This window comes from Colletes latitarsis, chromosome 2 (assembly GCF_051014445.1).
Source record: "Colletes latitarsis isolate SP2378_abdomen chromosome 2, iyColLati1, whole genome shotgun sequence".
NCBI classification, from domain to species: domain Eukaryota; kingdom Metazoa; phylum Arthropoda; class Insecta; order Hymenoptera; family Colletidae; genus Colletes; species Colletes latitarsis.
This window is the reverse complement of record NC_135135.1, coordinates 4054261-4080956: the sequence shown is the minus strand read 5'-3', so window position 1 is coordinate 4080956 and position 26696 is coordinate 4054261. Positions and strand designations below refer to the sequence as shown.

Genomic DNA, 26696 nt, shown 5'->3' with positions numbered 1-26696 from the left:
ACAACAGTCTGCACTACCAACCTACTATCCTAACATTGGTGACCGTCAACGTGATTTTGTAGTGTAGGCAGTGGTGATTGTGTCATTCTTCGTTTAATATACTTTCGGTGTTCGTGAAAAAACAATGCAGTCGGCCGGAGATGGAGCAAGTGCCGCGGCTAGGGGTAGTGCCGCGAGTCTGGGCAGCGTCGCGACGCCAGAAGTAGAGCGCGTCGGGATCAAGGTGCCGCCATTTTGGCCGGAGCAGCCTGAAATTTGGTTTTGCCAGGTGGAGGGCCAATTTGTTCTGAGTGGAATTACAGCAGATTCTACAAAATTTTATTATGTAATGTCCCACCTGGACCTGAAGTACGCGGTCGAAGTGAAAGACATGTTAGAGTCCCCTCCAGTGACCGACAAGTACGAGACCCTGAAAAGGGAACTCATCCAGAGGTTGTCGTCTTCGCAGCCACAACGGATTCGACAACTTCTGGAAAAAGAAGATATGGGTGACCGGACGCCGTCCCAGTTCCTGCGCCACATGCAGGGTTTAGCAGGTAAGACTGTGTCGGAGGATTTCCTGCGTACCCTGTGGGCCAGCCGACTACCGCCGATGACCAGGGCCATCGTCAGCGCCCAGGCCGATCTGCCCTTGAGCAAGTTGGCGAAAATAGCGGACCAGATACATGAAAGTACGAACCAGCCGCAGTTAGCCGCCATAGCAACCACGGAACGAGCCGCCACGCAGGACAGCGTGATGGAAAAATTGATGAGACGACTGGAGGCGATGGAGCTCCGGATGGAGGAGATGGGCAGATCGCGGAATACGCGCAGAACGTCCAGGAACCGCCGACGGTCGAGGTCGCGCAGAAGAAGCAAGTCGCCCCAGCAAATGGACCATTGTTGGTACCACCGGACATTCGGGGCTAGATCGACGAGGTGCCAAGCACCGTGTACTTACGGGTCGGGAAACCCGACCAGCCAGCACTGAACGCGGCAGTCAGTGATGGACCGCGAACCTGCCGCCTTTTCGTCCTCGACCGTGCTCGGAACGAGGAATACTTAGTCGATACGGGGTCGGACCTATGCGTGTACCCACGCGCATTCATCAAAGGTCCGCTCCCCAAGACGAAGTATGAACTGTTTGCCGCCAATGGATCAGTTATCCCGACGTACGGGTTGAAGCCGGCAAACCTCGATCTAGGACTCCGACGCGCTTTCATCTGGAGGTTCGTCGTGGCAGACGTATCGAAGCCCATCATCGGAGCCGATTTCCTGTCGCACTTCGGCCTCCTGGTGGACCTCCGCGGGAAGCAGCTGCTGGACAAGACGACGACCTTGGCCACGACAGAACGAGTCGCCAACGTCGAGGTGCTCTCGATTAAGGCCATCGTCGGGGACTCGCCATACGAGGAGCTACTGGCGGGATTTCCAGCCTTGCTGCGCCCAACCGTACACATTAATACGACCCCTGGACCTCCGGTATTTTGCAAACCGCGCCGGCTATCGCCGGAGTTGTTTAAAACAGCCAAAGCGGAATTTGAGGATCTATTAAATCTCGGTCACATCCATACTTCTAAGAGCCAGTGGGCTTCGGCCCTCCATATGGTTACTAAGAAGGATAACGGATGGAGACCCTGTGGAGATTATAGATCACTTAATGCCCGCACAGTTCCAGACCGTTACCCGATTCTGCATATCGAAGATTTTTCGAGGATGTTATCCGGGAAGACAGTCTTTTCGACAATAGATCTGGTACGGGCATACTACCAAATCCCGGTCCACCCGGACGACATCCCGAAAACCGCGATAACGACGCTGTTTGGGTTATTCGAATATTTGGTCATGCCTTTTGGATTGAGAAATGCTGCGCAGACGTTCCAGCGATTTATCGATACCGTCGCTAGGGGACTCGATTTCTGCTACGCGTATCTCGACGGTATTTTAGTAGCGTCGGATAGTGAGACGGAGCATCGAGATCATCTGCACGCACTTTTCTCACGTCTCGAAGAGTACGGCATAATAGTCAACCCGAACAAGTGCGTGTTTGCGAAATCGCAGGTAAAATTCCTAGGTTATACGGTCAGCGCCGAGGGTACAAGGCCATTAGCCGAGAAAGTGAAAACAATAGAGGAATATCCAAAACCAGCGACAATTAAACAATTGCACGGGTTCTTAGGTATGGTTAACTTCTACTGTAGATTTATACCCGGCGCCGTCGTATTGCAGGCCCCGCTCAATCAACTGCTGCGTGGACGCAGGTTGAAAAGCAACACTCCCGTCCAATGGACGAGCGAAGCGGAGTCTGCATTAGGAAGTCTTAAGACTGCATTGGTGAACGCGACATTGTTGGCTCATCCGTCGAACGATTCGCGACTTGCAATCATGGTGGATGCATCAAATTACGCATTAGGCGCGACGTTACAGCAACGACAAAGCGGTTCGTGGCAATCGTTAGCATTTTGCACGAAAGCTTTGTCGCCCGCGCAGCAAAAATATAGCGCGTACGATCGCGAGTTACTAGCCGCTTATACCGCGGTAAAGCACTTCCGCCATGCAATTGAGGGTCTGAGGAGAAGTGTACGTCGAGACAATTTCGATATCTTGATCTCATCGGGCAATTCACAACGGACATACAACACGTCAGCGGAAAAGACAATGAGGTCGCAGACGCGCTCTCGAGAATTGAAGCAGTAGCCACACCGCTGAAGTACGCAGAGCTTGCGCACGCGCAAGAGCGGGATGCAGAGCTTCAGCGTTTTCTTGAGACGTCTGACACCTCATTGGAATTGAAACGAATGCGCATAAGTATAAATGACGCACCCGTTTACTGCGACGTTTCAACCGGAAGCGTGCATCCGTCCGTGACTCTACTTTTCCGACGCCAAGTGTTCGACTTGATACACGGGCTGTCGCACCCAGGTGCGAAGGCGACAGTTCGTTTATTGAAGGAACGATTCGTTTGGCCGTCGATGGAGAGAGATTGCCGACAGTGGTGTCGTAATTGTCTCGAGTGTCAACGGGCAAAAGTTAGCCGACACGCCTCGAGCGAGGCAGGAACCTTCGCGCCGCCATCGAGCAGATTTGAGCACGTGCACCTCGACCTAGTAGGGCCACTACCGGTGTCGAGGGGCAATAAATACTACCTTATCTGCGTCGATCGGTTTACGCGATGACCTGAAGCCTTCCCGCTTGAGAATATCGAGGCCGAGACCGTCGCGCGAACCTTCGTTTCGGGGTGGGTCGCGCGATTTGGGACGCCAGCAAGGGTCACCACTGACCGAGGCCGTCAATTTGAGTCCCACCTGTTCAAGCAGGTAAACGCGTTGCTCAGTAGCACGCATTTAAAAACTACGGCTTACCACCCCGCAGCGAATGGGTTAGTGGAACGGTTCCACCGGCAGTTAAAGGCCGCGATAAAGTGTCGCGCCGAAGAGCGATGGACGGATGCCTTACCTGCCGTTCTATTAGGTATTCGCGCCGCGTCCACGCACCCGTTTGTTTGTCCAGGCGGCAGGGGAGGTGAACCCCTATGTGGCGCGTCCCCAGGTGGCGGATAGGGGTAGCCGCTGGGATGGGATGCGTGGATGAGGTCATCAGCCTGAGAAGGATGGTGGCCGCATCCTCGCATGGCATTCCGGAGGTCGGAGTGAAAGCTCCCGCGGACCAAACACCGGTATGAATGCTTTGCGTGGGTGAATGCGTGTGTGAGTGGCCCGGGGCATGGGATATTTGCCGCGGGTGTTACCTAAGGCTGCAGGTTGGCCAGTTGGCTGCGAATGAGTCCTGCGGCCAACGAGGCCACCCAGCCAGCGGCTTAGTCCTATGTCACGGGGCCGTAGGTGCTGGTGACCAGGCATCTGCGGTTGAGTGGGAATGCGGTGGGAGGCACTCCTCCCACCGGGAGGGGCCTGAAAAGGCACGACGCGGCGGGGGACTCTGTGATGTCTCACTAGAGTTCCCGGTCCCTCGCCAGGCGTCTGAGGATGGTCACCGTGGGGTTTTAGCCGGTAAGAGTCCGGCACTACTCGCCGGCCCGCCCTTCGGGTGGGCCCGCTGGTGTCCATGAGGATTTCCCCACGTGCAAAAAAAAAAAAAGGTATTCGCGCCGCGTATCGAGACAACCTTAAATCGTCTATCGCGGAATTGGTATACGGAGAAAATATTCGCCTCCCGGCGGAAATGTTTCGCGACGAGCCGGTCCGCGAATCGGACCCAGCAACGCTTGTGCTGCAGCTCCGCGAACACTTCAGAGGAATACGACCGGTGAATGGTACCCGTCACGGAAATAAAAAAACGTTCGTTTTTAAGAATTTGGCGACCACGTCGCACGTTTTTATTAGGACGGACGTGGTACGTGGTCCATTAGAGAATCCGTATGACGGGCCATTCCCAGTCGTATCCCGAAATGAGAAATATTTCGTAGTGCGGGTTAGGGGCAAAGAGACGACAGTCTCGATCGACCGGCTCAAACCCGCCTACATTTTAGATCAGAGTGCAGGTAGCGAACAGGTGCGCGCCGAGCCAGCACCAGTAGATAACAGTAGGCCTTGCACTCCACCAACCTGTGCGCAAGAACCCGTGCATACTCGCTCAGGTAGACGGGTACGTTCCCCCGATCGCCTGCAGATTGGGTAAAAATGTATATATTGTGCAATAACTAGGTTATTTTTGTATATAGTAGATTTAAGCACTGCAAATAGTTAAAAATAGATTAATAAGGTAACGTTTGCACTGGTAAGGGGGTGATGTAGCGTCCGGTCGTACGCACAAGAGAGAGTTTTCTTTTGTGCAAACGGCCCACGTAATTTACGACTCTTGTTCATCGAAGCTGTTTTTGAAGAAGATATTTTCCAGACTCGCGTAGCGAATGTAGTCAGTAAATTCTTTTTCTAAGTCCCTCAACAGCAAATAAAGACCGTCGTAAATTAGGGATTTCCGGAGGACACTCGATGCGTTCCCATCGGAGTTTCGCCAAGTGGGCCCAGCGCGGATGGCCCGAAGGAAATCCTACAGTGAGGACGCAACGTCGTCCCTCTCGATCACCACGCCGTTTCAAAAACAAGCACGCCGAGGGCGAAAGAAATAGGCGGTGATTTGGGGAAAATAAACGGCCTTGATTGGAAAGGCTCAACGCGTGGGGTTAACCAATCAGGGTTGTTTAACAATTTTGCCAGTACGAACAGAGGGGTGATACAGAGAAGAAAATGTAAAAACCAGGACTCTTCTGCAAGCGACGATCGCGGACAGACGCATAGTAAGAGCTAATAGTAAATAAAGAAAGTTTTGTCACCCCAAACGTGTTGTCTGCACTACCAACCTACTATCCCAACAGGCAGTTCGCCGTTCTGCGAGCCACGCGAGGCATACGATTACTATATAGTGTAATAAGACAGAGAATAAATGTATCTAGGTGCTAACAATCGTGGTAGTTCACAATTTGCACCTTCCCATATCGCGACAAACTCAACAACTGGTGATGGCCAGACTGGTCAAGCATGCAGACATGGGCTGCAGAAATTATTGAAAAAAGAAACCGGACTATACAAAATGGGGGGCCCAAACGTCGATGTTTATTGGAGAGACTTCTGCTATTGGGAGCTAGGATTTGGGTTCCTCCCTTACAAGGCACCAGACGATATGTATGATGAAGCCTATTCATGGTTAGGGAGTAGGCTTGACCTAGGCGGACCTCTTGGACCTGACACTTGACTCGACACCATATTGAACGTCTGCAGCTTCAGAGTGATGCACAAAATTGCTCAAAGCCTCCTTGGATATAAAACCGAAATCCAACATTTTTACGCACAAGGGGACGACGTCATTTTCGCAACGCGTGATCTTCCGTTGGTCCAACGTATCATTGACTGCTATCAGATCGTGGGGTACGAGGTGCACCCCCTAAAAACATACATTTCACGGAGTAGAGCGGAATTTCTCAGGCGAAGTTATGAGCAGGATGGAGTGACGGGCTATCTGGCTCGATCATTCGTGAACTTACGATTTAGAAATCCGGCCCAGGCGTCACCGCTGACACCGGGTGAGCGCCTGTATGGCACCTTGAGCCAGTGGCATCTACTGTCGCTAAGGTGTGCTGATCCGAGTGCCTGTGCACGTATGTATCTAGAGAGCGCAAGATCGCAAAACATATGTGAGGCTAAGGCCGCAGCTTACGCTATCACGCCCAACGCATTAGGAGGGAGTTGCGAGTTGGATGCCCGCAGCCGAATGGGTATCGAGTTAAGTAAGGTATCGGACGGCAAGTTTTACACGATGGAGACTAGGAAGGAGATAAGGTTAGTCAATAACGACCTAGGAGCTTGGAGACAACGGTTCGCACGCCTAGGATGGGATCTGGAGAAAAGTGAGCGCGAAGCTATCACTAGTCAACTGGCTGCCACGTGGGGGCTGAGAGAGTCTACACTAGTTGGAGATGCCCACTCAGACTTCATCGAAGTAGCCCCGGTGCAACCCGCACCGCCCTCGAGTCCACTTATCCTACCGCGGGCTGAACTATTCTGGAGCGTCGACCATGTCGGACGATACAAAGCCGATAAGGAAATGACTTCTCTGTCACGAATTCACAATCTGCATAGAGGCAGGGTGTCTCCTTCCAGAAATGAGAACACGTCTCGTACTCGACAAGCTCGGTCAATCAGAATTTGATAGACTTGTGGACTACGTCTCACCGTTAAATCCGTTGGAGATGAGTTAAGAGAACCTTCTGGAAATTTTAAAGGAACTCTTCCGGGACAAAGTATCGATAATACGCCGACGTATAGAAGTTCTGAATTACCGATACGACAAGTCTACCCTAATCACAGAACATATCGACCGCATCAATCGCCACGCGACCGAGTTTGACCGGCAGGGATTGCCCGACGACGGTGTGGGGATACTGTTACTTTTACATTCTGCTACTCGAGTGAACACAACGACTTGAAGAAGATAGCTCTCCGAGTCGTCGAGAAAAATCGTGAAGCCTCCCTCAAAGACGTTGTCATCGAACTGGAAGCGTACTTAAACATATCATCAAGTATGAAAACGCTTGAAAATCCGTCGAGCGCTGTATCACCTTCGGTTTTCAAAGTGACACAGCCGAAGCGGCACGATCCGAAATTGCCGAAATTGCCGAAATCTTCGAAACCTTCGGTAAGTTCGTTTCAACCTACCACAAGTGTCAAATGTAATGGTTGTGGTGGCGATCATCCTCGAGTGAAATGCAAATTTCGGGATGCAACGTTCAATAAGTATGGGAAAAAGAGCCATATCGCCGTAGTGTGCCGATCAAAAGGAAAGCAGCTGAAATCTGTCGCAAGAAACAAGAGTGTAACTATATTGGCACTTTCTGCTGTCAATAAACGACGTCAATGTTTCGTGGCGGTATTTGTGGACGACAAAATCTTAACTCTTCAATATGATACCGGTTCAAATATCACTATCATCGGGAAAGATTGTTGGCGCCACCTGGGATCCCCGGGACTTACGAAAAGTGAAATGGTGGTACACGCTGGCGAAAGCGAGCTCGGGACACTCGGCTGCTTTCGTACCATGGCCAGAGTGCTTGACCGAGAAGCCAAAATCGATATTTACGTCGCCAATCGAAATGGTGTGAATCTATTTGGCCTAAACGCCGTCGATAATCTCCAGCTTTGGTCTGTTCCGTTGTCCGAGTTGAACACTTCGTGCTCCTTAGAGTCGGCAGTTGTGACATTTGCCAAAAGAGTTACAAACAAAGCTGTACTGACAGCCGCGTCAAATGGCGGCACAGACGTGCATGCAGTCACCAAACGATTTCCTAACCTATTCTCGAACGAACTCGGAAAGTGCTACGATTTCACAGTCAAATTCAACCTCACAAGCGACGCGCAGGTTGTACAAATCCCTTGTCGTCCAATTCCGTTCGCCATGGAGAAGCCCCTCAAAGAGGAGCTCCATCGACTGGAATCAAGGAATATCATTGAGTGTGTTGAGTCATCGGACTGGACGTCACCCAATGCAGTTGTCAGGAAAAACAATGGGAAAATTAGACTGTGCGCCGACTACTCTATCGGAGTACTACTCAACCGCGCTCTGACAGACAACCGTCACCCTCTGTCTAGTGTGGATAACATTATTACGAAACTTAACGGTCGTTGTTTTTTCAGTTTGATTGATCTAAGCAAGGCGTTTATGTAGCTTGAAATTGACGAGGCTTATCGAGAAATTACTACCATCACGACTTTGAAAGGGCTATTTCGGTTCAAGCACCTACCCTTCGGTATCAAAACAGCGCCGGCGATTTTCCAGCAAGTGATGGATAGCACACTCTCTGGACTTGAAGGAGTTTACGCGTACTTTGACGATGTCATAGTTGTAGGTTGTAATCGTCAGGAGCATGACCAGCATCTAAAACAGACCTTGCAACGCCTAGATGAAAAGGGATGGAAACTCAGCATCGAGAAGTGTTTTTTCACTGTCCAACAAATCAAATATCTTGGTTTGATAGCGAATAGACATGGCATTTCTGCCGACCCTGAGGCAACGCGGGTCATAGCAAACATGCCTAATCCAAAAAATGTTTCAGAGGCGCAGTCTTCTCTGACTGGTGAACCACTACGGGAAATGTATTCCCTATTTACACGAAATAAAGCGACCCCTTGAAGGGTTTATGTGATGCTGAACCCGCTCCTGCTAGAATACTACGATCCAACAAAGACACTGATAGTGGCTGTCGATGTTAGCTCCACTGGGATCGGAGCAGTCCTACTTCAACGCGATTCTAACGGACGCGAACGTGTCGTTTATCACGAGTCGAAGTCTCACGGACTTCAAACGAAATTATTCCCAGTTTGAAAAGGAAGCACTTGCGCTCGTCACTGGAGTTGAACGCTTTCATAAATTCATGTGGGGCAGACAGTTCGTCTTACAAACCGATTACAAACCACTGGTGGCCCTGCTCCAAACCGAAAACACAAAGGGTCTGAAGCCAACCACAGCAGCACGGCTCAAGCGTTGGGCACTGCATCTTCTTGGGTATGATTTCATGATTGAATACATTTGTACTCAAGACTTCGGCTAAGCAAACGCCTTGTCGCGGTTGATAGTAAAATTTCGCAAGGATAATGCCGAAGAACTATAGGTGGCTGGGGTGTAGGAAGTCGAAAAGGTCCTCCAAGCCAGGAATACTTGCATCGACTATTTCGGGAAGGAAATTCGCGGCAAGTTAAAAAGGCTACGGAAGATGATTCCATCCTCAGTTCTGTGTTCAACGCCATCAGAGGAGGCTGGAGTCCTTACAGCATTACCAAAGACGCGCCGATCAACTCACCATAGTGGACGACACACTTCTACTCAATGATAGGATTGTCATTCCCGACAAGCTGAGGCCAGCTATCTTGACCGCTCTCCTCCGAGGACATCCGGGCATCCGTCGCATGAAACAACTCGCAAGAGAGTATGTACGTCTACTGGCCAAAAATGTCAGAAGACATCAAACAGCTTGCGCGCCAGTGCGACTCTTGTGCGCTTCCTCGGAAGGTGCCACTCAACCCGTGGCCGGTACCATCACGTCCCCTTGAGCGGGTGCACCTGGACTTCGCTGGTCCCATCGACAGAAAATACATCCTAATTTTTGTGGATGCATACTCTAAATATCTAGATGTATCACTCTCAACCTCGATTTCAGCAAGCCGTACCGTCGAGATGTGCCAACGACATTTTCGCCAGATATGGCGTGTTGAAAACAGAATCATGCGCAGCGAAATTTGCTTTCTATAAGTTATTATTTAGTCCACTTGTAACTATTTAGTTTAATTATGTATAGTTTTGATTTTATTGTATTGATTTAGTTCGATTTGTTTGTTAATTTCACCGTCGAGAATCAGAAGATAAGTCCTGATTTCCTGTATTTATGTGTAGCGGCCATTGTATAGCCACTACGCCCTTGCCAGAGTATGAATGGTAATGGAATGCAAGGCTAGTTTTAAGCTTTCTATTTTTCTATTTTCCCAGGGTCTCGTGCGAGCCTGGTCGTCCTGTAAACACTTGGCGGCCAGAGCCGTACGAGGCGCCTGTTTTCCTTCAAGGTTTCGCCTGGGCCTCGGACCACCCCGATCCGGGCCCGGCGAGCCTCTTGACTTTTATTACCCTCTTTCACTCGCTAAACTTTTCCTACGCTAAATATTTTTCAGTTTCGTTTTTCCATCTTTCTGTCCTATCTCTTTTTCTCTCCCTTTGTCTATTAGGGTAAGGGATGTATATAGGGAGTAGATTTTAAGAAAGGATAGGCAGTCTGTTAGAGACGTTGCTGTTAGCCAGTCCGTTGAGGACGTCGTAAAGGCAATCTGGTGAAGACGTCGTTGCGATTCGCATTCACAGTCAATATAAGCTTAACCTACGTGTGGTAGCGTATGCTCCACACCCACCATCACTCGCACATTGATAATAAATAATAATAATTGTGGGGTAGTCTGGTCGAGCGGTCATTTTACCTCCTAGCTCCCCTCATATGTACGTACACTATACTGTAACTGCTATGTTAATAAGAGTTTGGTTTGTAATAAAAATTGTGGAAGCACGAGCGGAAAGGAAGACGATTCTACAGATATAAACTGGTTGGCGATCTCTTTGCAGGGGCATTTTAGTGTCCCTGAGGCCGTTCAAGCCAAGCCTACGGCATTCCATTGAGGCCGCTTTTGATCCCGAGAGGGATGTTTATCTCGTGTTGTGAGCGTCTGCGGACGGATAATCACAATGGTGATTTCCGAGACGCTCAGGCTAACCTAGGAGTAAAGCCGCTAGGTAGAGGAAATCGCTTTCCAATTGTGGTGGGGGTAGAGTCACGCGCTTACTTAAGCGAAACTCGAGCCGCGGGGCGAGGATTTTGATTGTTGATTTTGATTCGATCCCGTCTTCCTTCTCGGTCTGCTTCACGACCAGTGGCAATAAATTCAGGTCGAAACATTTGTGCCTGTTGTTTCATTTCTCCTCTACGCTGAGACAGCGCGTATAATAATCAGTCCGAGATTCGACTAGTATATGGCGCTTCAGAGGTGATCGTCACTGACCACGGCACTCAGTTTACAGCAGAAGTATTCGCTGTCTTCTGTCGTGAAATGCAACGTACGCATCTCTTGTCACCGATAAATCACCCACAATCGAACGGTCAAGCCGAAAGAATAGTGGATACGGTAAAAAGAGCTATCGCGAAGGATTCTATAAACTGGAAAAAACAATTATACGAGTTCCTGTACAGCTACAAATATTCGCCGTACTCCTTATCAGATACCAGGAAACGTCCGGCCGAAATCTTGTTTGGCAGATGAATGAACCATTTACCAAACGGTTTCCCAAGTCCTCAACTGATAAACATTCCAGAGCCTCTACTCCAGTAAAACGACGAGATATGGAGGAGCAGTTTAACAGATACCACGGCACGATTCCAAGTCAACTTTCCGTGGAAGATCGTGTAGTGGTCTTGACGAGCAGAAATAAGCGCGACAAGGCGAAGTCTGCAAGATCTTGAATGCTGACTTGGATGTTTGTGGTGACGAATGCGGGTGGTATCACAGTGTCTACGTTTGGCTCCAAAGACCGTATCAACCGTGGACCAATATAGCCCTTCGCTTCTTTTACCACGAAATTTGTCAAATGCAAAATACTCGAGGACTTTAGCAACGAAGTGACGGTTCTGTATCTGGCAAAACAGAAGAGCGTAAAAATCCGAGCTGACCGAACGGAACATGTAGAAAATGACAAAAAAATTGATTTTTATTTTTTCTTAATATGGCGCACTAAAATGAAAAATCTGGAAAAAGTTGAGCATAATAGCAATAATAATACCTGCTTAATATAAAAATATAAAAGTAGGTGATTCTATAACTGTTTCAATACGTAATCGGTATTTTTCAGCATTTTTTGCAGTTTTTTATTTTTTATAACCTGGTTTTCTAATTTAAATATCTGAAAAAATTCCACAATATGTGTCCCGATATCCGAAATTTCTCTGCATTTTTTCTTTATCACCTCTTTATTACCCCCACCGTTGAGATTTCGAGTTAAAAATTGATATAAAATGTTTTCTTTCGATAAATTATCGAATCGTCCATCTCACGTTCTATTTAGTTTGGGTCGTCACCACCGTCGTCACGGAAATTACTGTGAAGACTGTTATTGTAACGCGTTGATTAAACAAAATATTTTGTTATTCTTAATTTTACGTTTCATTCTCGGACGAAACGAAGACTCACTACAGTACCTTGAGAGATGGATTTCTGAATCTCCCAGATCTAGTCTATGCCACAAGTTTCAGTTGAATAAATATCTGCACAATTATGAGAATAATAAATGATATTACAGCATTATTAGATACGCGCTTCCGAGATTTATCCTTTAATAGAGAAATATTCGTTTCAAGATGTGTCAAGAGTTGGTTGATATGGCTTTTTCTCAGGAAGTAGTACATAACTATGACTATGGAATTCCTATCACATCAAACTGTATTACAAGAGACTGTTCCCTCATTCTGGTCAACATTTAATACACACGTAATTACAAATCGACCCAAAAAATCGAATAAAACATAATCTAATAAATAAAATATTAGTTTTATACGGCTAGATTGTTAGTCGTACAATTAATTGTGAATAATTAATCTATCAATATTATCCTTCTTTTGTGTTGCATATATTACTTGAATATGTTCATGACCCATCACTAGTTGCAGTTAAAACATATTTATTTCTTTGTAATGGTGAATATTTTAATATAAGTAGTATTTTCTAATGTAACAGGGAAAGGTAAATGATATGAGAATTTTAAATATTTCAGAACTATGTGAAAACATTTTTATGTCGAATTCAGTCTTTGTAAAGTTAAGCCCAGAAAGATCTAGTCTTACAAGGAAGGTTTTTCAGGTGTCCGCCTCCGATTGTTTTGAATTTTGGATATGTTGTAAAGGACCGAAAAATAAGATATACGTATTTTTTATATCGGCCCGTTTTCATATTTAGGGGGTGAAACGACCCTCTGAAGTTTCAGCTACAATAGGCTACCTCAAAAACTATCATAGATAGAAGAAAATTTCTTAAGGAAAAATTTCATGGTTTTTTATGCACATATAAATTCTGGTCATCAATTTTGTAAAAAATAATTTGTTTATAACATTATTTTAAAAGAAATCACAATTTACATAATAACAAAAAAGAACACAATTTCTTTTCTGAATCCATTGATATATCACATAGTATGTTTGCCTCTTACAATTTTGCGTATTTCAATATTATATATGTGTTGCGCACACACATCGGATGGCGGTCATACCAGATATAATGTATGGTTAATGTTCATTATAATATCTGGTGTTTACTATGTATACTAGGCACTAGTAAATTTATTTAGTGGCCACTCCAGGAGTCTAATATAAGGGCATGAGAGAGAATAGTGTTATGCCGGGGAGTATTGCTCGTCGCTCGCCTCATATTATAACACAATTAAAACAGCACAACTAATGCAAACTAGGAACTTTATTAACAAGAGTGCTTTTCGATACGTTTGTTCGCCTTGCGATCTGTCGTAATTCTAATCTTCAAATCGTTTCCGGTCTCTCAGCAACCGGAAGGCTCGGGATCTCGCATCCGCTCGTTTTTGTGTGGCAGCTTCACCTCATCGCGAAGCCTCTTCACACCATTGCGACGATGCAATTTCGCGGTATTGCGCGGCATCTTCATACCGTCGCAACACTGCTTCCTCTTCCTTCAGAGCGGTCGTCCCGACCGCTGCAAATTCCGTTCGAACAGCCAACTTCACCCGTAGTCTCCTAACCTCTGGGTTGTCGCGAAGCTGCGTCGAACCTGTACACCTCTGTCTGTAAAGTAGATAAACTAATAGGTCGATCATTTACCTGAGTGGCCTTTATCAGACAGTCAGCACCTTGACATTCGTCCTTCGTCCCAAGGAAAACCACTCAAAAACCTTGAGCAAGGCGCCGGTGTATACCTTCGGAATACTTCGTCCGAACTTAGACATCTTCGAGGATGAGGAAATCCCGACTGCTCCTCGCCCTTCCCCTTGACTCTTGCGGCTTGCGTGCTTCTTTCTTGAGGACTTCCCGGATGCGGATTCCCCCCAGCCTCACGAGAGAACTTCCCATGGGATGTTCCCCGATCTCCAAGGAGAATTTCCTCGAAGATCGGTTGTGGAACATACCACAATTCCGCCGTCCGACCGTCTGTGCCCCACTCCGCTATTAGAGTCGAGCATGACTGGGAGGCGATCCTCCCCGGGGAGAATTGCACTTCCCCGGCCGTTCTGACCTGCGGAAATGGAGAGTCCTCCGCGGCCGGTAGGAAAACCCGATCCTCGCCTTCTGCGATGAAACGTCCTCTTCTTGGGCGAAGATGTCGGCCATCTTCCTCGATCCTCACCTCGCAATATCTTCGCAGGGGGCGTCTCGTGAATCGTACCGAGCCAGTCGATTCACATGCACAACCCTTGGTTTGGACCTCTGGAAACGGACTATACGGAAACCCAACTTATCCAGCCGATTCTACACATCGCCTTCTTGTTGTCACCTTCAGCACAGACCTTGGCAGGGAACCCATAACATAGAGCGCTTTCCCTTCAGAAGGTGCTCCCATAAGCCCTATCCTTCCGAAAGATGCCCCGACGAGCGCCATCCCTCCAGAAGGTGCTCTGGCGAGCCCTATCCCTTCAAAGGGTGCTGCGACGAGCCTTATCCCTTCGAAAGGTGCTCCCACGAGCCCTATCCTTCCACAAGATGCCCCGCCGAGCGCCATCCCCTCAGAAGGTGCTCCGGCGAGCCTTATCCCTCCAAAGGGTGCTCCTCTTCCCTTCTTAAAAGATCCTTCCATTGCAGACAGCTGACCATGACGATGATTCATTTTCCAAATCATCTCGGCGATTCCTTCAACGCGGAACAATTCTCCTTCTACGCCGCCTTCTGCTGGTACTTTCTGGGGCAGTTCCACCGCATAGGTCCCGTTTCCCCGCAGTTCCAACACTCCATGGGCCTCTCGCTTTCAGTCCCCCTTTTCCGGTGTATCCTCTTCTTCGTCCGGATATCTCCTCTTGCGAGATTCTCCCGCCTCGACGGAAGAACAATCCTTGACAGCGATCCTGCGCACGACGGGGGCGGATGAAGGCAACACTTCCTCAATGCTTCGATACGCCTCTTTCAGTTTGTAAGAAAACAGAGCTGGGGACCACTGGGGTTCCGGGACGACCCTGTCGCCCCCTACCCAACTCTCATTGTCAAGGTGTTCGTAGATATCTTGACTCAACGCTTGACTCCCTCCCTCACACCGTGCTCCTCTAATACCTCCGGTGTGTTCGTGACTCTGGCCACGACTACCTTCAACCTTGCCCCCCTCGCCGCTTCCTGCGCCTCCAGTATGGGCGGGTCGCCTCCCAACTAACCTACCCTCTCGTGCACGTGGTTGACACGTATAAGGTGGAGAGGATTTCGGGACCAGTGGATCCAGAAGGCCGGAGTATAGCGGAATACGAGAGGTACGCTCGTACCGCGAGCTTGGTCGACGTGCATGACCCTGCAACCAAATTGATATTTGTCGTCCCTACCAAAACGACAGGATCTGTTGACTTAGGGGGTCACGTATATGATGTCACGGGAGCAGACCATCGGGGCGTGGTTTCGCGGGACATAAATATACCCCCGCATGACATAAATGAGACCATAATCACAATGGTCACCACAATGTTGACATCGAGCCGTTCACTAAGAGAAGCCTTCGCATGCTATACGGCACAATACTTCCCAAAAGGCATCGACTGGATCGAGGTCAATTCCCTCACGGTAGCGCTCACGGTGCGATGGCACCAAAGGGTGGAAGGATACAGCGGAGGACCCGGTCTACCAAACAAGTATACAGGAGCACCCTCAGATGTCCTCGATCAACTAGGACTAGAACCGGCGGCTGGCATCGAGCCGACCTCGTACCCTGGCTACGGATGTTACTCTGCCGTTTCAGGGCTAGACCAGCGCTTTACCACGCGAAGTAAAGCTAGGAGGTATCCCATGGTGCGTATCGGTGAGTGGGGGGGAATGGCATCCTTGGCAGTTGCTACTGGATTTGCTTACTGCGATACGGATACGGCCGAAGACCCAGTTCACCTTGCGGCCCGGTGTCACTCGAGTGGCTTAGATAGGTTAGAACGCGGCCGTATGTTGCGCCGGAGCTTCGAGGAATGGAAAAGGGTCGCTGCACAGCAAGATCGCGTGGCGTTTCCAGAGGAAGACGAAGCCGCACTCAAATATTGGGCGTTATTGATCAAAGACCCTATGCGAGGAGAAGGGGCCACAACAGAGTGGTTCGCCCGATATTTTATTAATGAAACAGTTCAGTGGTCGTGGACCATGAACATTCATGTGCGGGGGAATGGCGGCACACTCACGGGCATACGTACACCTAGTTCTTATTGGCGGTCTACCCTAAATACAGAATGGCAGACCATGATGATCCAGGAGAGTGGCCGACCCGGATCCCAATATACTTACAACACCATACCAGGCAGCTGGAGTACAAGGTGTTATATCCAAGTACAACAAGGAGAGGATGATGCTGCCCTCGACTCAGCGTTATTCAAGATCGATTTAAACGCCAACGAAAGACAGTATTGGGGATTATGCTATAAGACCCACCCCTTAGGAGACAGGCTCGACGGCATAAATTGGATAGTCGATTACACCAGGGGGGGTCGTATGGCTTGGGAGCAGGGCTGGGATGACCATGGCAGCCCAAGCGTTCCTGAAGACTCATGGGGCTGGGGAGTCCCCATCAGAGTTAAAGATTACAGCAACGAAGAGCTAAAAACGCTGGTAATACCAAAAGGGACAGCCTCAATCGTCACGGGCCGCCAATTCAGTGATGGCACCATAATTCTGAGAGGCGAACGGGATGAGAAGGCCACCGGACTCATCCAACATTATATTGGCCGCTCGATGGGCGTCGACACATCTAAACTTAGCAAGAGCCGCAAGAGTAGTAAGCCATCGGAAAACAGCGGCGGGGTCACCCAGGCACCCGGGGCCGACCCGCTGATCAAAATCGCCGAATTGACAGCGGAAATCGAGCGATTAAGGTCAGCAGCGATGGCGGAGGACAGGATCAGGAGAAACTTCGAGGACACAGGGCCCTTGGGATGGGAATCAGACCCGAAACTCTCGCATGGCGAGAAGCGAGGTCGGGACCCGCCCATACTGGAGGCGCAGGAAGTGGCGAGGGGGGCATGGTCGGAGGTAGTCGTGGCCAGAGTCACGAACACACCGGAGGTATTAGAGGAGCACGGTGTGAGGGAGGGAGTCAAGCGTTGAGTCAAGATATCTACGAACACCTTGACAATGAGAGTTGGGTAGGGGGCGACAGGGTCGTCCCGGAACCCCAGTGGTCCCCAGCTCTGTTTTCTTACAAACTGAAAGAGGCGTATCGAAGCATTGAGGAAGAAGTAGGACCTCACTATAACTGTGGATGCGGCATCCCGGCTTGGGGCATGGAATATGACGAGTTCCTGCTCCAACTGAAGAAACCAACAGCTAAACACCCGACTTGTGCTGCATGTTCTATCGGAGTTGGAGTGATGGAAGATCATGTACATATGATTTACAGGACAGCATACAAGCGGGCAGGTGCCGCAGTTCTCGAGAGATTCTACAGGATCAAGAACCAGATTGGCCAAGCATGCAGACATGGGCTGCAGAAATTATTGAAAAAAGAAACCGGACTATACAAAATGGGGGGCCCAAACGTCGATGTTTATTGGAGAGACTTCTGCTATTGGGAGCTAGGATTTGGGTTCCTCCCTTACAAGGCACCAGACGATATGTATGATGAAGCCTATTCATGGTTAGGGAGTAGGCTTGACCTAGGCGGACCTCTTGGACCTGACACTTGACTCGACACCATATTGAACGTCTGCAGCTTCAGAGTGATGCACAAAATTGCTCAAAGCCTCCTTGGATATAAATCCGAAATCCAACATTTTTACGCACAAGGGGACGACGTCATTTTCGCAACGCGTGATCTTCCGTTGGTCCAACGTATCATTGACTGCTATCAGATCGTGGGGTACGAGGTGCACCCCCTAAAAACATACATTTCACGGAGTAGAGCGGAATTTCTCAGGCGAAGTTATGAGCAGGATGGAGTGACGGGCTATCTGGCTCGATCATTCGTGAACTTATGATTTAGAAATCCGGCCCAGGCGTCACCGCTGACACCGGGTGAACGCCTGTATGGCACCTTGAGCCAGTGGCATCTACTGTCGCTAAGGTGTGCTGATCCGAGTGCCTGTGCACGTATGTATCTAGAGAGCGCAAGATCGCAAAACATATGTGAGGCTAAGGCCGCAGCTTACGCTATCACGCCCAACGCATTAGGGGGTTGCGGGTTGGATGCCCGCAGCCGAATGGGTATCGAGTTAAGTAAGGTATCGGACGGCAAGTTTTACACGATGGAGACTAGGAAGGAGATGAGGTTAGTCAATAACGACCTAGGAGCTTGGAGATAACGGTTCGCACGCCTAGTATGGGATCTGGAGAAAAGTGAGCGCGAAGCTATCACTAGTCAACTGGCTGCCACGTGGGGGCTGAGAAAGTCTACACTAGTTGGAGATGCCCACTCAGACTTCATCGAAGTAGCCCCGGTGCAACCTGCACCGCCCTCGAGTCCACTTATCCTACCGCGGGCTGAACTATTCTGGAGCGTCGACCATGTCCCTGTTCAACTAAGGGATAATTACAAGAGTGCTTTTCGATACGTTTGTTCGCCTAGCGATCTGTCGTAATTCTAATCTTCAAAACGTTTCCGGTCTCTCAGCAACCGGAAGGCTCGGGATCTCGCATCCGCTCGTTTTTGTGTGGCAGCTTCACCTCATCGCGAAGCCTCTTCACACCATTGCGACGATGCAATTTCGCGGTATTGCGCGGCATCTTCATACCGTCGCAACAATAGACTCATCTCGAGTCCAATCTCAAAGGTTTTAATTCATTGACAAAATCCGTAGCTTTAACTTTCAATACTTCATCGTCTTCTATTGTCTTACGTGTTACAAATTTTGTTACTTTTCGAGAAACAATACAATGAGCTTTTTTAAAATTATACAGCCATGTTTTAGAAGTTTTAAATGTCATATAATCGTTACCTTGTTCCTTATATGCTTGTAAAGTCCATCGTCGAATATCTCTATCATGCAAAATATACTCGAATCAATAGCTTTCTTCAAATTTGTTATCACGAACTCGGAAATTTGAGCCAATCTTTCTTTTCTAGTTCCTTATGCTTCAATTTGATGAGTCCATCTTCGTAATTGTCGTTCAGATGAAACAAGTTTAAAATTATGTTGAATGGTAGCAAGTCTACGTCTTTTTTCTCAACCTTTCCGAAACGCAACTGCATTCCGTTTATAATCAACATCAACGTCTTCGTCACGCTGCGAACAAACTCCAGTATATGTCTCCCAGACCAATTTTCGTCTGCATCATCTTCATCAACAGCCTCAACCTCACATTCTTTAAGTTGATCCAAAAAGTCCAATGACCATTCTTCAGAAACTTCAATTTCATTAAATTCAAATATGCTATCCAGCAACATTTTTTGAATGGTTTCCTTAAGTTGTACTTTCTCTCTTGTTACAGGAGTATCCATTAAATACATTATTTGAAATGTTGCTAATAGCAAATTAATCACATTCATCGGATTGATAATCATTTTTAATCACTGTATTACAAAATAAATGCTGTGATCACGTCGAACGCTTGGATTTGATAGTTTAAAGAATTATATATACATTTATGATTGATTGTTTACTGTTTGTTTAGTGCGTAATAAGAACCACTTCTTTATGCATCCACTGATACTATTTTATGGCGTTAATACCCATTTAGAGTAAAATGATATATCTCATGCTTGGCCGACAGAACTTCCCTGGTCATAAGATATACATATGTATAGATTGTAGTGTGAGAAAGAAAGAAATAACGTGTAGTTGATCATATATGTTGTTTGCCAAAAAATATCGTCCTAAAAAAGACATCGACCGCACGTCATATTTGGTATGACCGCCACCCGATGTTTGTGCGCAACACATAAAATATTGAAATACGCAAAATTGTAAGAGGCAAACATACTATGTGATATATCAATGGATTCAGAAAAGAAATTGTGTTCTTTTTTGTTATTATGTAAATTGTGATTTCTTTTAAAATAATGTTATAAACAAATTTTTTGTTATAAATAAATTTTTTTTTACAAAATTGATGACCAGAATTTATATGTGCATACAAAATCATGAAACTTTTCCTTAAGAAGTTTTCTTCTATCGATGATAGTTTTTGAGATAGCCTATTGTAGCTAAACCTTTAGGGGGTCGTTTCACCCCCTAAATATGAAAACGGGCCGATATAAAAAGTACGTATATCTCATTTTTCGGTCCTTTAAAACATATCCAAAATTCAAAACAATCGGAGGCGGACACCTGAAAAACCTTCCTTGTTAGACGTTCGAGAATTAAATGTTTTCATTAATAGAATATTCGTTTTAAATAATTAACTCACCTTTGGATCGTAGCGTTTGTATTTATCCAATCCAAGTCCTAAAAATAATAATATAATTTAAAAACATTGAAAATTTTTCTGTAAATAATTTATGGGGTATAGTAGTACTGATGGAATAATCACCAAAACTATGTCGTACCAGCTATGCAGAAAATGTGTTTGCAAAGAAGGAAGGCGGTCTTTCTTAGATTCATGATATACGTATAAAGCAGGTGGCTTATATGAAAATGGAAAAAAAGGAATACTGGAATATGTACCTTATATTTACCAGGTTTTAGATATTATAATCTTTAAGATTCCTCTTAAACCAGGTTCAAAAACCGATATTATTTTCTTATCGTCATTATACTTATTATACATTATACTTAGCAGTTTTTTATTACGAAACCGATATTAAGGTCATTCCATAGCAAATTGATCACTTTTGTACTCGTTTTCAGTGATTTCGTTCAAATTGAAATATGTTATAATCCATGTGATACTGGGGGGGGGGGGGGGCAATACGTCATCATTTTGCTGTTTTTGAAAATTGTTTAAAAAACAATACAGACCCTCAAAGTTAGCAGTTTTTACTGATTTTCACGAAAACTACTTTCACAAAAGAATATTTATTTTCGTAACCGTTCAAAATAGGACCTTTTAATTTGTTTTAGTTTTAATCGTAAAGGATTGTTCTTTTTCATTAACTTTCTGCGGGGTGAGAATGTGAGTGCGTTGTTGGGTAAATGCGTGAGGTGAGTGACTGGAGTCAGCTGTTCGAACCGGGAAAACAAATTAATCGATTGCCATATTGCGAAGACGAATGCAGAATGCGTGCAGGTTTTGTCTCAAGGCGTGTGTGTATGTGTGTAAGAAAGATTAGGAGAAAGCGACCGGGGAAGGCAGGGCATTGAGAGCGATTGGTAAATGCAGAGCAAGCTTGTGCGGTGTGAAATAATTATTCTTGTGAAATAAAGTTTTTGATTAGAATTCGTCAGGATCATTGCTCTTGCAGCTAGCTTTATCCTACAAATTGGGGGCTCGTCCATGTCTACGAGGAAGTGAAATTGTGAGGATTAATTAGTTTGATTGTAAGTTATTTTTCTTTTTACAATGAGTAGAGCTGTCAGTGAATTTTCCGTAGTGCTATTGAAAGAAAAACTACGAGTTTTGGGACTGAGTTCGTCAGGGGTGAAATCGGAATTAATAAACCGGCTAATGGAAGCTGATCCATCGGATAGCTGGACGAGAGATTATGCAATGGGATCGACAGATTATCAAGAAGATTTAACTGAGCAGTCAGGGACGACAAACATCCCTTCTATGAGTGAACAGGAACGAGCTAATATGCAGCGGGAGATTGAACTTTGCCGAGGAGAGAAGAAATTGAAAGAAGACGAACTTGACCTGTCATGCAGGGAGATTGAGTTTTTGAAAAGCGTGCAACAGTTTACAATTGGCGACAATAATCAGGTTGCGAAATAAAGTTTCTGATAAAAATTCGTCAGGATCATTGCTCTTGCAGCTAGCTTTATCCTACATTTCTTTTATTCGTAAAATCATTTTTGCAATACAAAAATATCAAAAATATTATTATTTTGCAAATTCAACCCCCGGATCAAGTCACAACAAATTTGAAAAAAATATCTCCATATTCTGTGTTTTTTTCCTCTTTCGAATGCACTTTTTGAAACCGACTCTTTAAAATTGTGATCAGGGCAGGACGACAAATGCCCCCCGATGTTTGGCGATTAAGGTAAACCAACTTTCTCATTCAGAAATTGATGTTTAAAGTATTGAAAAAGTTCTTTTTTCCTAAAACTAAACTTTTAGAATGATGATACGTTTTCCGTCTTTCATAAGGGAAATACAATTCGTCTTACCCGGCATTATTTGACTAACATTGTCACTGGGAAAAATGTTCTTATTAAATTTTGTACTTCATCTAACAAAGTACGACCCTGCTCTTGGATTTGGTGCAACCATTATTCTTCTAATATTTACTCCATGATTTTGGCGTTCATGTTAAAATCCGAAAATTTTCATTTGTATTGTTCTCTAGTTTAAATTTGTTTATCAATTCTTTTAAAATACAGTATTATTTTTGAGGTGATGATGTAAAATGTGAAATCAACGAGAGCAAGCAACGGTAGTTTATGACAATTATATTGATAATTATTTTGGTTAAGCATAAAATACTCGCTACTTTTTCGGTGTTTCTCAAGCCACAACTCAAATCCGAATGTTTTTTTCTCCAAATCAAACTCCAAGTCATCTTACTCGACTGGAGACAGAGTCCGTTGTAGCCAGCGTCGAGGAATGAATAGTCAGCGTAGTTATTATTGTTGTGTTTTTTTCATTATAATTCTATTCTATTAATATACGTATATTTCCAAACTTTATCCACTTTCATCTTATTAAAAGTATAGTATATGATTTGAGTTTGGCGAGCCTCTTGTATGTCTGTATACGTTGTACGTTCGCTAGGTGACATTGGAGCCACACACCCGTTTGGTTGTCTCCAGGCAGAGGAAGTGAACCCCTACGTGGTGCGTCTTCAGTTGGCGGATAGGGGCAGCCACTGAGATGGGATGCAGGGATGGGGTCATCAGCCTGAGAAGGCTGGTGACATCCCGGAGGTCGGAGCGAAAGCTCTCACGGATCAAACATCGGTATGAATGTGTTGTGTGAGTGGGTACTTAGGCTCAGCCACTCGGTCAGTACCGAAGAGCACCTTGGGTGCTCTCCGGCGACGGACCTCCCCCGGATTCCTGTAAGGACGCAGCTTAATAAACCATCAATTCATCTCAGGACTTGCTCCAGCGAAATAGCTAAGGCGTCCTTTATAGAACCTCGACCTCTTCCATACCCCATAAAGAGAAAAGTGTAAATCGTGCTCTAATATTGTCCAACACATCCTGAATTTAATACATTTTACAACTATTCCTACAAAATTTGGAGGCTCAGCCGGGATTGTTGTAGCTATAAATAAATACTACAGTGTATACAGGGTGTTCGGTCACCCTAGGGAAAAATTTTAATGGAAGATTTTAGAGGCCAAAATAAGACGAAAATCAAGAATACCAATTTGTTGATTGAGGCTTCGTTAAAAAGTTATTAACGTTTGAAGTTCCGCCTGTAGAACGGCTATCTGCGATCAGGTCGGTCCTACTGGTTCTCACTCAGAAAACAGAAGGCTGTCGATAGTCAGTAAATAGAGTTTCTCATGCTGAGTAAGAACTACTATCGCAGGCACGCAGCTGTTCGCAGATTGCTGTTCTACAGGTGGAACTTTAAACGTTAATAACTCTTTAACGAAACCTCAATTAACAAATTGGTATTTTTGATTTTCGTTTTATTTTGGCCTCTAAGTCTCCCATTAAATTTTGGTCCAAGAGGCTGCCGAACACCCTGTATAATAACGGCGATGGAAATAACACTATAAAATAAACCCATTTCCTCGACTATCATACTGTACCAAATTATCAATACCGTTCTTAGTACAAAGAACATTCGGATTTTCTGAGTTTACTGAAGAAGAGCGGTCGACCGGTCGTTGGCGCGTTTACCTGAATCGCCAAATACCAGTGCATTTGTTACCCTGCACCCTCCGCAATTTTAGAGAGTTGGTCAATTTAACAAGTGTTATTGAAAGAGGAAAAAATACAAAATATAGAGATTTTTTTCTGAAATTTGTTGAGACTTTACCTGGGGGGTTAAATTTGCAAAATAAAAATATTTTTTCTAAGAAAATCCAATCGTGCCTCTACCTACTTGCCTACTTCACATCTCTGTACGGTAAGTATAGAGAAGAAAGTGCTTCTACGCATCAGCCGATCGGGAAAATAAAGTGGCTCAAAGTAAAACTTGGACATTTACATTTTTATACTTTATGAAGGGACTTGTAGTGCAAGAAAAGAATTTAAACAGAAAATAAAATTATTTTTATTAAGCGATCATATAAATTTACTAAAAACAAAAAACATATTCATTCACATTAAGAGGGTATTCTTGTTTAGAATTAAAAAAAAAATCGATTTCTTTTTATTGCACTTTCTTAAAGTATATGTTATTGAAAATATGCATGCAACAGGATTTGTTTTAATTCGTACTATTTTCGAAGTTACAGCCGTTTGAAAAGCTCATCTCGTAACGGCCGTACGATATCTCAAGTTCTATTATCCTTCACCGATTGACTTCAAATTTGCACAGAACCTTCAGCAGACGTGCCGTTATCGCATAAATCACGGGGTTTTTACAAAAATGTTTATTCTTTCATACTTTTTAAACATATTATAGACTTATAGAAACCAACAAAAAACTATATTTAAACTTCAAAGTGACGTCATTTCTTTAATTATCAAGATTTTTAATTTCTGGTGCTTCACGCCATACTCATATTCATATAAAACAAGATGCCATTTTGTTTCTTCATTTTAGATTAAAGGAACGGTTGGAATCATGCACATCAGCAAGACACTTTTTCTTCACAATACTTTTTTTAACCAGACACAGTTCACGTAATTGTTATTATTTCTTGTTTACAAAACTAAGTTGTATACTTTAAATGTTAGTAAATATGTGTGCCACAACCGATACACAAAAAGTTTTATAGTTTCTTTTTAAAAAAATCCCGAAAAAAGCTGGAAATATCACTTTCTAGACAAGAATATCCTCTTAAGTCGTAAAAAACAAAATCTTAAAAATAATGGAATCTGACGTCAAAGTAAAACTCAGACATTAGAAAATATTTTAATATACAGTGTGTTCGGACACCCCTGCGAAAAATTTTAATGGGGGATTCCAGAGGCCAAAATAAGACGAAAATCAAGAATACCAATTTGTTGATGGAGGCTTCGTTAAAATGTTATTAACGTTTAAAGTTCCGCCCGTACTGAATTTTTTTCTCGAAAATGCGCAGGATTTCGGGGGTATGTCTATTCACCAAAAATGATTGCAATTGACCCCCGCAACCGAGAATAATTTTTTCAGAATTAATTAAAAATTTTTTTTTTCGTCGAAAAATTTAGGCACCTACTCCTTGTCGATTTTTTCTTAAAAATTCCTTTTTCATTTTTAGTAATTTTGTTTGACGCCCTACAGAAAAGTTGTCTAATACTTTTTTGTAGGTACCCATGAACTCTACTTCAGAAAAAAGTTTCATTGAAATATATTTACAATTGTAGGAGCTATGGCTGTTTGACAATTGGACCATTTTTATGGCGTTTTTCTCATTTTGCGGGGTCGAAGATCAACTTTTCGAATATTTTTGCGATTTCTACATATTCTCCGCCAAAATACGCGTAGTTTGCTTTTTTAAACATTAAAATCGTCCAATCCGTTCAGAAGTTACGAAGTTTTAAAGATACGCATGAAATTTCAGTGAAACATATCAACGCTATGGTTAGACATGAAATTTTCGGTAATGAATTTTTTTCTCGAAACTGAGTAGGATTTCGGGGGTATGTCTGTTGACCAAAAATGCTTGCAATTGACCCTTGCAACTAAAAATAATTTTTTCAAGACGATTCGAAAGTCTTTTTTTTCACCTGAAACTTTCAGCACTTACTCGAATTTTTTTCTCGAAAATGCGCAAGATTTCGGGGGTGTGTCTATTCACCAAAAATGATTGTAATTGACCCCCGCAACCGAAAATAATTTTTCCAAAGCGATTTTAAATTTTTGAATTTAATTGTTAATAACTTTTTAACGAAGTCTCCATCAACAAATTTGTATTCTTGATTTTCATCTTATTTTGGCCTCTAGAATCCACCATTAAAATTTTTCCCAAGGGTGGCCGAACACCCTGTATAAATATAGTTTTATTTTATTTTCATTTCATTTTAATATTTAATTGCTAGTCCTTTATTTTCTATGACAGCTTTTAGTCTGTTCAGCGTTGAACGGACTAGTTATTCGCAATAAGAAACGTCAATATTTGTCCATTTCTCCTTTAACGCCTTTTTTAAATCTTTTGTACTAGACATACCATAATTTTGTAATTTTTCCGCCAAGTATGCCCATAAATGTTTGATTACATTCAGATCTGATGATTGAGGAAGTGAGTCGATAACATGTGGACAATTGTAAAGCAACCAAAATCGAACATTTAGGGCCCGATGTCTCGGGTCGTTACCTTGGTAAAAGCTGAAACAATCAGTTATACACA

The 26696-nt window shown here is 44.9% G+C and overlaps 1 protein-coding gene across 2 annotated transcripts in view; it reads right to left on the bottom strand.

The window, feature by feature from the left end:
* Micu1 (Mitochondrial calcium uptake 1) overlaps positions 1-26696 on the bottom strand; it is a 274642-nt gene that overhangs the window by 78968 nt on the left and 168978 nt on the right. For both annotated transcript variants that reach the window (XM_076784222.1, XM_076784221.1), the window contains exon 4: positions 20549-20586. In XM_076784222.1, coding sequence (XP_076640337.1) covers positions 20549-20586 — 38 coding nt within the window. The remainder of the gene's footprint in view (positions 1-20548; positions 20587-26696) is intronic.